This window comes from Chamaea fasciata, unplaced genomic scaffold (assembly GCF_029207755.1).
Source record: "Chamaea fasciata isolate MVZ Bird 193981 ecotype frontalis unplaced genomic scaffold, bChaFas1.0.hap1 SCAF_7, whole genome shotgun sequence".
Taxonomy (NCBI): Eukaryota; Metazoa; Chordata; class Aves; order Passeriformes; family Sylviidae; genus Chamaea; species Chamaea fasciata.
Window position 1 is genome coordinate 8,771,780 of NW_027094092.1, and position 15,760 is coordinate 8,787,539.

The window sequence follows — 15,760 nt, forward strand, 5'->3', positions numbered from 1 at the left end:
AGAGGATGAAGATGTGTGCAGGCAGAAACCAATCACTAAAACAAACATCAGGTCATCTCATAAGACAGTGCTTCCAACAAGAAAAGATTAGCATTCCTGAGGACTACACAGTATATGTATTTGGGGACTTCAGAGACCAAGAAATGTCATTTTATGCAGATCCCCTGCATAAAATGAATGGAAATATCCATATTTCTAGAGAATCTCATTGGTGGCATTTGCTTGACAGGAACACAACGGGAAGATGGAGAAACAGTGCAAACAAGTCTGGCTTATTTTAGGTGTCCTGCCGTTACACTCTTTATCTCATCTCTAAATGCTTCTTACTTGCTGTCCTCATTGCATCTTTATATGCTACCTCCAGCCATCCTTGTTAACAAGAATTTGTTTTCAGCTCCTGGAAGTTTTTATCCTTGCTTCTCTCTGGCAATAACATTTTTTTTCACACTGCTCCCATCTTGTTGCTGTCTCATTCTCTTTTTATTTCTTTTTTGTCACTCAGCCTCTGCACTTCTTCTGTGTGCTTGCATTTCTCCCCTACCTACTGCTCACCACACTGGTGGTGAATATATATATGAAAAAAAAAAAATATATATATATATATGAATGAATATATATATTCATATATATGAATATATATGCATATATATGAATATATATATATGAATGAATATATATTCATATACATTAATATATTTTATGAATATATATATATGAATGAATATATATGCATATCTATATCTATATCTATATCTATATATTAAAAAAAAGAGACTTCACTAGTCCATTCCCCAGTGCTCCTGACCTCAGTGCCAGGAGAAGCAGAGGAGGAGCAGCCTCTACTTTAAGCACTATTGGAACCTGGGACTGTGAGGAGACAGAACACACAATGCACAAGGAGTCCAAGTGTTTACTGAGCACGTTGAAACTGAGAGTTCACAGTAACATTCAGGTTTTTTGTTTTGTTGATGGTTTTGTGTTTGTTTTAAATTAGTAGAATATCCAATCACAATACAAAAATAAAGTTCTCACAATTTCCTGCCAAGTTTCAAATCTTGGCTCTTAATACTTTTATAAACCATTTTTAATGAAGTCAGTCTTCCTTCCGACATAAACTTTTTTGTTTTGTTTTGTTTTAAAGATTAAGGTATCAGGCATAGCTGAATCATGAAAAGCAAATACGATTTCTATTTCTAAAGCATTCCTTAGCCCACTGGAAGCAAAGAGTTTTACCAAGTGCCTTAGTGTTTATTATCACAGGCTTCCAATTGCCATCGGAACTCACAGTAGGTAAGGGAAAGTTTTCCAAAAGGTTGGTCCTTTGATGGTTCTTCTTATTGTCTCTCACTTTTTCCTTTAATTCTTATTCTGATCCTACAGAAGGCTTTTTGTTCTTTAAAAGAACCCCAACATTGCTTTGTTAACACTCTGTTAACTTATTTCAGACTTACCCTTGCTTCTGCAAGTCATGCTCTGACACACTTGTGCTTCTCCCACACTCCCTGCCCCACTTCAGCTCAATCTCTTATGCAAGTCTCAAAACAATTAAGGTGTCAAACATACTAGATCTGATGACAGCAAAGAATACATCTAGAAGGAATATAGAAATCATCTAAACACTAATAACTTACTGCAATTCATTAGTTTAACGTGCAAATCCAGTGGTAACAACACAGAGTCCAGCATGCTTCTATAGTCCTCAAAATGAGATATATTCAGTAATATTATGAGTTTAGTAAAGAGTTGTGAAAGATGGGACAAAATCTTATTCTGATGCAACTTCATGTAAATTTTAAAGTGGTGTTACAATATGTGGATGTGTCAGTATCTAAAAGAACAGAAAAAACTTGCATCTTGAAATCAGATAAATTACAGTAATAATTAAAAAATAATATTCCCCATGTATAAAATATTTTTAAGCAAGCAACATTTAAGAATTTTTAAAAATAACCTTTAAACCAACAATGCTAGAAGAGAGATCAGAGGTGTTACAGTTTACTATTTCCACTAAAATACTAAATGCTTTTATTTAGGAAGCCTGTCCATGAAACTCTAATCAGTCAGTTGCATCAAAAGAAGTCCATGTCACATACTGTGTGTGCACACACATAGAATATACAAGCACAAAACATGAACCATCAGCAGCATCCAACAATTCCCAAAACAAATGAGACATCAGCATGCTGGCACACTCAGTGGCAAACCCTTTTCTTGCTGGGTAGACTTTATCATGGAAAAGATGCAGAATATTCATTGGTCGCAAATCCTATAATCATCCAACAACACTCTGTTACCACAAAGAGTTCAGAACTTATGCTTTATGTTCACTTAACTAAAGCAATCTCAGAAAATCTTAGCATTCTCATTTGTCCAAGAAGAGTTTTCTTTGAGTATTATACTCTTCAGGCATGAGCAAAATTACAAATATCTCCACCTAGAATGCTTAGATAAATAAAATTACCATAACTGTGGGGATCTGCTGCCCTGAAACCTATACAGGGTAATTTACAAAGTACATTTATGGGAAGAGAGGAGTTAAGGGCAGTATTAATATCCTTACACTGCAAAGAGTTAGTGCATCATGTTTCAGAGTCCTACATAGTCTGATACATCTAAGAAGACCATCCAATGACACTGCACCTCAAGATTTGCACAGACGATCAAAATTTGGATTTTGGATCATAATTTTTGGTATTAACAAAGCTAATTCATTCTCCTTTAAATACACTAACTTTAAAAACAAAAATATATGACAAGCATGCTAAATATGGCAATGAGTGCAGGGAGCACACATGGTGTCCCTTTATTTTGCAGCACTCAAGGTTATCCTTACTGTGTTTAATTGATCTAATTTTTACAGATGTTCATGTATGAGCTGCAGATAACCCAGCCATCCTTTCTTTGCAAAAGCATTAACTCAGAAGATTTTCCTGCCAAGTCTCTGCACTTAGAGATAAATTGCTACCAGTCAGCTCTGGCTGTGCTAAAAATCTTAACAGGAAACTGCGCTTCCAATTTGTTTGCATTTTAACCTATGTTATAGAATGATAACATCCAGCAAGACAAACTACATCATATTATAGGCTACTAAAAAATTAGCAGTACAAGTTTTCACACTTTTGACCTCTCTATTATTCTCTTCCAATGATATTTAAAGTAACTAGTGATTAGACAGCATAATCATACCTACTAGTGCATCAAGCACCTCTATTTTTCATTCTATTTACGTTTCCTTCTATTTATTTTGAAGACTTCAATCTTGTTTCCTTGTTTAGCTCAGCTGAATAGCCCAAATCCAACAAAGCATTGGAAACTGTACTTAACTTTAAATAATTACATAAATAATAATTACATAAACTTTACTTTAAATAATTACATAAATTGCTAAATTAGTCCCAAGTGAGGGACAAGACCAAAACGACATGAATAGGTCTGCTCACCTGCTTGTCTGGACCAGCCCTGAAATAAAATCCTTTACAGAAGCAAGCCTCTAAGGATACTCTAGATTCCCATGAACATCACTTACCTGGCTGTTCACCAGGCAGGGACTGCCCCTATCTGCTCTAGTCTCTGTCTGAGACAGCTCCATTCCAGTGACGAATACCTTTGGATCACTCCAGTCTAAGTGCTAAGAAGTTGGGAGTGATGGGTGCATTTGTGTGCAGTAATCCTTGCATGATTTCAAAGACTTCTTCAGAACACACAGCCATGAGACAGTATTTTTGAGTAATGAGAAATAACAACTAACAATTTCCTAGCCAGTATAGATTTCATTTTGCTGATCTCTCATAGACTTGGTAATTTTTTCTTTTTAAATCAGTAGTGCCATAAATCCATTGTTCAAGCATTTCAGTGCACTAAACCCTCAAAACCACTCTTATAATTCTAGAATACATATTTGCCAGAAAAAGACCTCAGAATGTTTTATATGATACAGTAGCATTAAATAACACAGCATTTGCATACCATAAAGCAGAGAGAATAAAAGTAAAAAATGAGGACAAAAATCCACTCAGTTGAGAACATTGTTACAATAAGGTTCTCCAATACAGACAGAAAAAAGCTGCTTTATCACTAACAATTTAAACCCCAGTTTATGGAGTTTATTAGCCGTGGGGAAAACCAGAAGGAAATACAGAAACCAGTTACCTCTGTAACCATAATTTCATCACAGTTAATCATAAAAAATACAGAATTCAATAAGGCAGTGCATAGACAGATGTCATTCACACACATTTCTCACTACTTTGAAAAGAACCTTTGATATTACTTACCTTGGCTGAATTTTTGCTTCCTATGCATTGGTGAAGTGATTTGTGGGAGAGAGAGGAACACAAAAGCTTTAGATTGGCAACTATTAGAATTTATAATTATTTCTAATGCATTAGGAAAATCTCAAAAGAAAGCAAAACTTTGAGTTGATGCTTAAACTGAGGGAGAATAATAGATACTGGTTTTAGCTATCTTTTTTTTTATGGCATGATAACAACCTCCTTCTCAAGTTCATAAAAATGGGTCAAAATATTACCAAGTCCTAATCCTATTTCAAGCACCATAAATCTTTTCTACTAGTACATTATATATTAAGGAAAGAAAAAACAGAACCTAGTTTTTAATCAGTGAAGAAAACCAATCACTAATCAAACAAAATAGAGCACAGGTTTGCACACTCAGTCATATTTCACTTTAGTTTTCTGAGAGAGGAAGTCCTCTGGAACACACCTTTTCAGGTGCACTTGCACCCTGTGTTTTGCTGTGGCAGGCAAGGCACTGTGTATGTGTGAAAATTAACTCCTTAGGAAATGTCAGTATTCCAGGTATGTCAATTCCATCTCTAAACAAGATCTAGTTTCTTTAAAACGTACAATAAATTTGTGGAACAATGGCAAATGGCTGGGCTTACCACAGCAATACAAACTTCAAATACCTTGAAGTATTCCATTAACCAGAGATTCTACTGCCTATCTCAGGCCCTGGAGGTCTGCATCTCCTGGTGCTTACAAACTTCTTGGTCCTAGATTAATGACCAACTTCCTCACCATTTCAAATCATTGAAACTACAATTATTGTTCATTTTCCACATGATTTACCATACCAAATAAGAATTTCATCTCAAAGATTCAGTTAACAAAATAGAGTCAATAAATATATTCAGCTTACTATTTGTCACCTTTAAGATACTAATCTGTTCTCTGCCAAGCATTTTCTCTCAGACATACAGAATAATGCAATTAAAAAAACCTCCCAGGATAAAAGAACAGACAAGTGGAAAAGAAAAACTTTCCCAGAAATGTTTGTGCTAGACTACAGAAGTAGAACAAGACTGTAAAAGGATGGGAATAGATCAGTCACAACACATGTAAGAGCTTCATCAGGGAAAGGCTTTTTGAGCAACAGAACAAAGCAGCTTCTTCATTCAGCACAGTGTGTTATTTGTCTTCCAGAGAAACTGATCTGTCACCATGACTTTTATCTTTACACTTTTATCTGATTTCAGATAGCAAACATTGGACTCTCTTCACTTCATGAGATTTGGCTGAAAAACTCTGAAGTCAAGATTCATAAGTTTTCCTTCAAAGAGAGGAGAGTTTAAACAATGAAGAATATCTAGTATTAGAACAGTGACTTCCTAAGCAGTACAATACTTCACATGAAACACCCTGAAGCAATAATATTGGATAATTTTTGTCCAGAACTGCATAAGGGAACCACCTGGAAAAAATGGTAAGCATACAAAACAGAAAAATTTTGTATCTTCTCGCCTCCTGTGCAATGCATTAAATATCCACAAATAGCCAAATGTCTGCGACAGAACTGTGCATGCACTTGTGTCCTACTCTCGCAAAACAGAAAAGCACTATCTTATACACTGAACTAAGGAACAGCATTCCATGCTCAGAAAAGTATGTGTAGGGTGAAAAATCATTTGTGTGCAAGAAAACATTGCAAGATTTTTTTGTCTCATTTAAGTTCCCCTTAAAATTGACTTAAATGAGTATTATGTGATGTGTACTTTATTTGTTCATTCTACAGAAAAGTGGCAGAATTAACAAGTCAAACACAGGTCATATTTACAGTCAGGACGTATTAAAAGCCTTTCTGTCTTTCCAGGCTAAACGCAAAGGAAAAGTTATTTTAAATTACCAATTACTACATAAAAAATAAAGAAATACATACCCAAACCTTCTGATTCAAACAGGCAGGTATCATCCACACCTACATCTCTGCACCAAGATAAGAAATTTGCTGTGTTGTCCCGTGCAAAAAAAGACCCTGAAGGAGCATTGGCTTTGCATGGAATTTTTCGAACTGGTAAGGTCTGAAAAACAGGAATTCTTTATTTAGCTAAATGACACATGCTAGCATAATACTTAAGTATTATGAAATCACTATGCAAGTTTTGCATAGATGGATAACTCCATCAACTTCTTTCCTTGGCCATTAAAGAATTCCCGGCAGAGAAGCATGAGAATTTTAACAGCATGAAGCTCTCAACCAAAAAGCCTTTCCAAATGTCCACACAATGAAGTTGAGAACTGAACCAACATTAGCTACTTCTTAGGAATACTGGTAACTACAGGCTTTGGATTTAGTGTTTGGATCAGTTCACTGAATAAAAAAAAAAAAAATTATAGAGACAGACTTTAAACTAGGAACTGAACTTTCTCACAGTTAAGGTTGAAATACTTTCAGTTCTATCTTAGGAGGCAACCATGGTGTAAAGGAATGGGTCTTGAGGCCCCAAGAGTACAAACACTTCAGACAGGCCACTGCCTCCTGTTTAGCAATACACAGAAGTCCCCAGTGCAAAACACAGGAGTGTAAATCTAGTAAGATTTACAAAGTCAAGGTCTACAGAGACAGGCTCTCACTGCACCAGAGTAGTTCCATTTTCATTATTTCAATAGCAGACAGGATGCTACTGATATAGCATCAATATCTGTACCAAACAGACTAATTAGCACAGCAGTCCTGCTGCCTGCATTGGTAACCATTAAGTGAGACACATAAGAAAGAAGTCCTTAGCATTTAGTTCTCACTTAAGGCTTCTTTTCCTCAAATAAAAAATAGCTGTGATACATAGCCAAGTGAAGACAGAAAATGAAACATTGGTGCCATGTAACTTTAGGAATCTCTAAATCTCTAAATTCAGACCATATGTTAATTTGAATGCACTGTTTTATGAAATGCTTACTCCTGTTCTGGAGTCAGTAGTTACCCAATCACAACTGACCTAAGAGGTAGAAAACTGAAAATATGGTGTCTCTACTCATTCCTAGCTTAAAATCACTGGAAATGGGGAGGGGGGGGGGGGGAAGGAGGGGGAAATACACAGAAGTAGGCTTCCCCTCACAACATCTTCTAGCAGCATAATAATATCAGTATTAACCACAGCTTAGAAGGAGTTTAAATATTGTCTTATACATATGACAGCAGGAATGTAATGGCAGAATAAGTCTACATACACAGAGCTACTCACTGCTATCTACCCAATAAGCCAACTAAACTGAAAATAGATCACCTGCAGGCATAAACACCATTGTACTTATCAATATGTCAATGGGGACTAACAGATTGTCTTAGATATATGTGTGTCTCACAAATTTATGCATTTAAATCTGTTCCTTAAATCACCATTGAGCTTTCATTCCCCCATGATTCTTACTCCAATTACACAATTTATTTTTCCTTGTTTTGGAAAAATTAACTTATGGTACAAACTATTTGCAAGGAGATATTAATACTTTTCTATAATTTATATAAAACACCAACCAATTTTGCATGGTATTTTAAACAAAAATCCAGGTAAACCTTATGTCACAGATACCATATCACCTCCTGGACCATTCTGGAACAAGGACGGGAAAGCAAGAAGAAAGCAGGGCAGTAAAAACACCTATTTTCTAATCCAGAATAAATAAAGAAACTATAAAAGATGAATTATTTCAGGAGGCTCTAGATATGGAACAATCTTACAGATCAGAGCTCAATAAAGTCTTAAAACATTAATTCTGCCCCCTTTTCATTTTTCAGGAGGAAAAAAAATACAAAAAAGTGGGAATAAATGCTCAGTTCCTTACAGATCAGTGATTTTTTTTCTTTTCTGAAAAAAAGTTAATAAAAACTGTTAATAAAAACTGTTAATAATCCTGTCAGCACTAATCATATTTTTTAGGCTAGCACTCTTTTCACATCACACTGATTTCTTCAAAGAAACAATGAGCATCTCTTCTGAGGCAAATACTTATATGCACTCTACAGACTGTTTCTCCCATTGAGTTTCCTCTTGTTGACTTAGTCTTTAGGAAGAAGTAATGCATCATTTGTCCATCTCTGTCTTTCCCTATGTCCTTTCCCAGGAGATTTTGACTGGACAAATCTAATAGGCTTAAAAGTACACTCATTTCTTTTAAAAGGAGTCCCACAAGTGACTGGCTCTGGCAGCCGGTTGGAAGAAGGTCAGCCAGTTCAGGCTGCAGAGGGGAAATCTGCCAAAACAGGACTTCTGTTTCATGATTTTCCACTAAAATCTTATACAAAACATTGCAGAGACATTAATGAAGTTCCTTCTTCAAAATTATTTCCAAGGGAAGGTTCAACCCAACCTTACCTCTTTCAGTACCAAAGAGGAACAAGCAATGTGGGCAGGGATATTGGACTGGCACAAAGCAAAATGGGAAATAGGCAGAGAGCAGCAAAAGCTGGGCTGCTCCATGAGGGAAGACAATCCAGGGACAAAGGGTGACCCCAGCACAGGCAGGGGCAGCCCTCACTAGCAATGGTGCAGTTCCAGAGCACCCAAATAAGGCAGTGCTGGGAACACAAGAGCTTTAGACAACTGCTCTGTTAGAAAAGGAAGAGTGAAGCCAAGTCTAGTGAGTCCAGGGAAGTCAAGGCAGGAACAGCAGAATACAAAGGTGGACTCAGGGCTGCAGCCATGAAACTCAGCAAGCAGACACCAGGCTGGAGATGGGCTGTTCACAGCACAGCTCTGGCAAGAACAGGGGGCTGAGGTAAAAGGGTGGTTCTGGGCCATGGGCAGGGAGTGCAGCTCAGGGTCCCAGCAGAGGCTGGTCCCCATTATTAAGGTATTCTGATTCCCTTCAAACAGCTAATCTGTTGTTTTTAGTGATTCAGTGGAATCAGAAATACTTGGTGGTTTATAATAAACTCCATCTTGTCAGTAGGCGCAAAGAAGTGCCATTTCATAGCACTCAATCAATCTAGTTACATAAAAACATCCACTGTACATACATCACACTTGATCATATTCTCACTGAATCAAATTACCAGCAGCTCTAAAATGGTTTAACAACATGAAAATCAAACAGAATGAGATTCTTTTCCCATATCACCTCTGCTTGGACCAGATTATCTGAAGTGATTTGTGGATGCTGAACCAACTGAGTTAATAGTCAACATAAGGGGACCAAACAAACTGTATCTGACACTACTATACTCTTTGTAATTTTTGATTCATTGCGTCTAATTAAAAGCACAAATTCTGGATGATCTATTATGGATGAACAACCCTGTGACAGGAACAAGATGCCAAGAGGCCAGCTCCAGTGTTCCTGGCACTTGCAGACTTGTGCATAAGAACTTCAGAGAGAATGGAAAGGAGACAAGGATACAGTTACCTCACATGTAAGAGCAGACCTGCAGTGTCAAATCACGTCACCTCTCAGTTCCCTCTTCAGTTTTCATCTCTGGATTTTTCCACAGTGTCCATGTATTACTTTGTTCTCAGGCTTGCCTTTGCAGAACCGCCCCTCCCCCCCCCTCCTGTTTCTAATGCCAGGAACAGCTCAGAAGGGTGCTGACATCCTACTGGATTTGTTTGCTTCCACACAGCTCTCCAGCTGCAGACAATTCTGTACCTTTAAACTGCTTTGTGCTGACACAACCAGAAGAAATGGCCTATATTCTTTCAAGTCCTGCTTAGGATAATGAACACTGTTCTGGAAGTCTGTAATAAACCACTTAGATTACCTTAGAATTATTCAACAACAACAACAACAACAACAATAACAAAAAACACAACAAAAAACCACCCAAACAGCAAACAACAACAACAACAAAACCCCCAAACAAACAAACACCCAAAAAAACCCAAAACAAACAACACAAAAAACAGAAATTCTTGTGTGTATGACTGGTGGCTGCTATCTGGCAATCAGGGGAGATTTGGGCTCAGGGTGGGCACAGCCCATCTGCTCTCCTTGGCCCTGAGCCCAGCAGCATGAGGAAGCCCCAGCACTGGAGAGCAGGACCTGTTGTGTGGCACAGTGCCTTCAGCAGCACAAAAGCAGCCAGAAGTGAGGAGATAGCCAGGAGAACCTGCCCTGCCTCTCTTTTAAGGCGCCATTGGGAAGGCTCTGAAATGCCTGGCACAGGAATGCAGAAAACCCCTAGTGACCCTTGGGTCACTGCTGCTCCCCAGTACTAACAACACGTTGATAAGTCTGGTTCTAAACATTGTGTATCTTTTGATTTATGTATATTGCAGTGACTGAACGTAGAATTTCTTTCAAGAAGAGCAATTCAGAGCAGATGGTTTATGTGTCAGTAATCACCTGAAGTTTCCTACACATGACTGTCCATAAATTACAATTCTGTGCCTTGACAACTAAGACTTCTAAACACATCATTTAACCTAGCTTCACTATGAAGCTTAGACATTCATGGAACTTGCAACATTCCTTTACAGTTATAAGGACTACAGTGTCTTTCAAAAGCACATTTTTGGTAAGAGCTACTTACAGCAAATAGTAAGAGTCTACATAGAGAACGTCACACTTAACTAAGCAAATTTGTGATATTCTCTAGTTTCATAGTGACAGAAAAAAATGACAGATGTCCTGAACAGTTCAGAAGTGACTCAGAAGTGACAAACAACCAGATGTAAAAAAAAAGACATTGTTGCAAATAACAACTACTTAATTTACTGACCCAACAGACCACAAAAGCTTCGAGTCATTTTCTGGTCCAAATATTACACAAATAAATATCCCTGACATCGCATCTCACTAAAATACATCCAAGTTTCATCCAATTTCCCACAATATTAGGGTCTTGCTGAAGATAACAGCAAAAAACCCTACCCTATTTTCTATTCAGTAATAGCCCTACCAGGTTTATCACACAAATCACAGGGAAATACTCGTATTTTCTAATCACCTACTAAATTTTCCTACCACCTCTTAAACAGAAGTCTACGTTTTTAATATTTCCAAAACTGTCACTTACTGCTCAAACTATAACACATGAAAGCTTTTATTCAAGAAAGGTTTCATGCACAAGTATTTTTTACTGAGTTGTATAAATGGCCTGACTATTTCAAAAGTGCTTTCTAACAGATCATTCTGAAATAATTAGGTTTCCACATGGCAAAACTGACTTTTGTTGACATAGTATAGTATGACCACAGTTGCTTTGAAGCAGCAGTGGCCGCAATTACTCCTATCAAGTATCAGGAAAACAATTCCCCAGTCGCACTCCTTTTACAATTTTGTCTTGTTGACATGCATGCATGTGGTTTAATACAGGATGTGAAAGTGCGAGTGAAACTTATGATGCAATCCTGGAAAAATTCTGTCAGGTTCACTTCTAAATCCAAAGGGGACTCTCTTACATCGATGCTCTGAAATCACATGGAAAAATGTATTTTTTGTACTGTTTTTTGAAAACGAGTTCACAGACATGCTGAAATCCCCATTTATTGATGGCAGATTTAGACTTAAGCCATATTTTGAAGATTGTTCGTCTTATTTCCCTCTTTGAAAAGACGATTTCAGGACATTTTGAACTGTCACTTATGCTTGAATGAAAAGAAAAAGATAAGCAATTTGTCTGCTATGAAAAGGGTTACAGTTAGCTAGGTACTCATAGAAAAAAATTGATTTTATCTCCTGATGACCTACATTAACCAAAAAGAGGGGTGCAGGGGGGAAATTATGCTCTGCAGTAACTGCAGTGGTGTCTTGCTAGGCCATTTAGTGTTACATGAGCATAAATTCATACTGAAATGTGATTATATCAGCTAGATAGAACATGTACCTATTTCAAAACTTTCTACCATTTGCTTTTTAACTTAGCTCTGTGGCCAGTACCAGTACCAATCCTTTTCCTCCTTCAATTCTTCCCTCATTTTGCTCAAGTGTTCTAAAACAATTGTGTCAATGGTCAAAATAACGTGCTGAATGCACATGTAAAACAGAACATGGAAATACATACATAGAATTTTAAATTAAGCATTTCCCACTGGAAAAAAAAAAGAACTAAGGAAAGAAATATAAACTGCTCATGCCTCCCTAAAGCTGCAAAATAGAAGTTAAACCCCAGGGAAAATTTAGAAAATGAAAACTCAACAAGGAATTTTTGAAGGCTTAGGACACACACACACACACACACAAAAAAAAAAGCGCCAGATTTTTCCACAGACATAGAACAAAGAACAACCTCTAGATTGATGAAAAATAACTTTGAACCTATAAGAAAGCAAGCACCCCTATGCAATTCACTTAACAAGTAGCAAAACATTGTCCTTCTGTAAAATACCAAGTCTTTACCTTGTCATATCATGTCATTTTAATGGAATAGGAGATTGCATTTCAAGTTTTTAGATCATGTTTCGACCAGATTTTTACCCTATATAATAACTGCAGAGATCATCAAAAGCCAAAAATCATTCATTATCAACTTCCTAGATTCTAAGACAGCCTTTGTGGATACTTTGGAATCCCTAACAGATCTACAATATGTCAATAAAAATAACTAACATCATCAAGGCTTCAAAGAAATATACAGACTACAACATTCAAATAAATGCAGGACTAAATGAATGTTTTAACCATGTTATTAAGTGTCAAAGTAGAACACATTCTCCCATGTGGCATTAGCTGTAACTTCTTGACATTAAGCTTATAAGAAAAATAAATTTAATTTAACAATATCATTTTCAAAGTTAAACATTTTTTTCATGTCTTTTTTTCTTTTAAGTCCTCTATCCAAGACACAGCTTACTCATCACACAGCAAAAGATTGGTTATTCAAAAAAGATAGTGTTAACAGCAATGAAAAACTAGTTTCACAGAAATGATGCAGCTTTGACTTCTAGCAGTGTGCCAGAAAGCCAAGGAGTACAAGAGACTATTCAATCCACAGACAATGCCCTGTGCAACCAGATACCCAGGAGTAAGTAATGTCAGAAAGCAGCAAGGCAGAAGCTTCAGCCAGCAGCTTAAGCACATTTCATTGTTTGACTAATAAGTAATTTAAATGTAGTGCAAGACGTACATTTCAACATGTGGAGGCAAAACCAGAGTGTGACAGAGCTGGGAGGCAGCCAGGTAAAACACAGAGATCCACAACCACGAATTCTGCACTGGAGAGCACAACTTATGGAGGATCACAATACAGAGCCCACCTAAACAGATGCCAGACACTCTTTCTTCCACTCAGTTTGTGTAATTGAGGGCAGGATTAGGTCACTGTAGTCCAAAGACTTGGGGAGGTCTGTAAAATGTCATTTAAAACTTCTAGACATCCATGTCTGTAACAGATCCATGCCTACTGACAAGCTCACTTTTATCAACAGTCTTTCAAAATCTTGAAGAAGTAACTTGCAAACTCCAAGCATGCATGCACCAAAAATTAAAAGCCCATACTCCTACTCTCTGAAAATGCTAGCAGGCCAAATGCAAAAATCAATGGTGGTTTTTGTTGGTTTTTTTTTTTTCCTTAGTGCTATAATAGCATTAAATAGAGTGACTATAATTAGATAGCATTTAAGAGAGAATTCAATTAAAATTCTCATTTTGAAGTGTATTAAGATTTTATAAACACAGACTGTAAGAGAGACACACTAGGGTAAGCCATGGCAAAGACCTCCCTACAGTATCCATGAAAACAGGGATTCAGTGGCTCATTCACACTCCATAAATGGTCTGTGTTTTTTTCCCTTAGATCTCTGGGTTTCAGAATTAACACTTAGATGGGGATTTTAAAAACTGGCATTTCATAATAGGCTTCTTCAATAATATTTGATTGGAACAGAATGGGGCAATTCTCACAGTTGCTCTTTCAGAGGGCAGTTACATCTTATCCTTGGTAGATAATCCTGAGCTTTTCTCCATCACAACCTCAGAGCTGAATTAGCAAAGAGTTAGTTGAAGAAGACAAAAGAATCCTAGTTTCTGAATTTCCCTCATTTTTGTTACAATTAAATGAGGAAAAAATTGGAGAATTGCAATTAACAAGAGAATTGCATTTTTTTGTGGCATTGTCACACAGCACGACTTATGAGTGAACACGCCAACAAGCAGCAATTACTCCATGAGACATAAAAGTATTTCCATGAGATATAAATGGAGAAATCTGGGTGTATTTTCATGGGACATATTTTGAAAAGCATCTTATTAACCCCACAATTATGTTTTACCAAACATTACATTCTTAAAGGGGACCTGATTCTCTCAAAATAAAGTATAAAAATTATTAAATTTTGGCAAAAGCAACTAATTTTAGTAACAGCAATTTCAAAATCACTTTACCCCTTAATTATTTGAGAAGAACCCAAGCTAAGGAAAAGGCTTCCAAAAAATCCTAACTAAATGAAGTTCATCAAAACACATTACAGGTTCTAAAATTTCTTATTGAAAAAGGTTTCCATAATTTCACTGGCAGTGTGGTCAAATAACATATTACTCTGGAATACGGAATTATAGTGAATATAATTCTGCATTCCAAATAGTGAATATTTCACTGTCAGTCTAAATAACAAATGTAAGAAGCTATTAAAATTCCTTGATAAAGGTGGATATACAGCTGTATTACCATTATGCCTCCTCTTCCTCTTCCACCTGGCTTTCTCCCAGTGATCAGTCTCACATTTTGTGACCTTCTGAAGTGTAAGGCAAGGTGAGGGTAATATTAGTTCCAAATTTCTGTAGGATTAGTTCCAAATGGTGCTTTACCTCCCATGAGACAAGTGTCAAGGAAGACTGTGAAACATCTAGAGAATCTAAAGAAGTATGGAATTTTTTGAAAGGTTTTATCTGTTTTCTTTTTGAATGCCCAGATATTTAAGAAAGATAAAGTTTTTATGCAGATGCTGAAAACATTCAGGAAGAATTTAGCATGTATCTCGCTGCAGGTAAATCTGATGCTCCAAAGCCCTGGATGTTAATTTTTAAGAAAAAATTGCATCTTTTTCTTTACGATAAAGAATCTGAATTTCTATAAGTTTTCCAGTTGGAAACCACAAGGAAACTGCTAGAGCTCAGGGAATTCTAAACAGGTGTAGAACTTAAAAACTTTTCATGATTTGAAAAACATGGTGGAGTATTTATCCATACAGCCAAATTTCTAAATCAGTCTTAAATTGGCCTCAAGTTAAGAGCAAAGCTTTACTGCCTACTTGAAGCATTTGGGCCTGATTTACATAAACAAAGACGAACTGGAATATTTATTTAAATAAGCAAATTAAACATAATTATGGTAGCTATAAATTTATGTCTATGCCTCATAGGGACTTTTGGTTTTTTCTTCTGCATTGCAGTCGTCCCTTATGTTCACCATTCCCATTGTTTCAGAAATTTAGGCTTATTTTTAAGTTCAAGGTTCACTATTGGTAATTGCATCAAATTCTGTAGTTCTTCCTTATTCATTATTCTCAAAGAACCACAACCACTAACTTAGACCTAAGAACTGCACAGTAAATTGAGGACAGTTGATCTAAATTATGTTGTTTTCAGAA

General features: G+C 36.6%; 1 protein-coding gene across 10 annotated transcripts in view; it reads right to left on the reverse strand.

The window, feature by feature from the left end:
- GAS2 (growth arrest specific 2) overlaps window positions 1–15,760 on the reverse strand; it is an 89,877-nt gene that overhangs the window by 41,668 nt on the left and 32,449 nt on the right. For all 10 annotated transcript variants that reach the window (XM_066187473.1, XM_066187472.1, XM_066187474.1 and 7 more), the window contains one exon: window positions 6,178–6,319. In XM_066187473.1, the coding sequence (XP_066043570.1) occupies window positions 6,178–6,319 (142 nt within the window). The remainder of the gene's footprint in view (window positions 1–6,177; window positions 6,320–15,760) is intronic.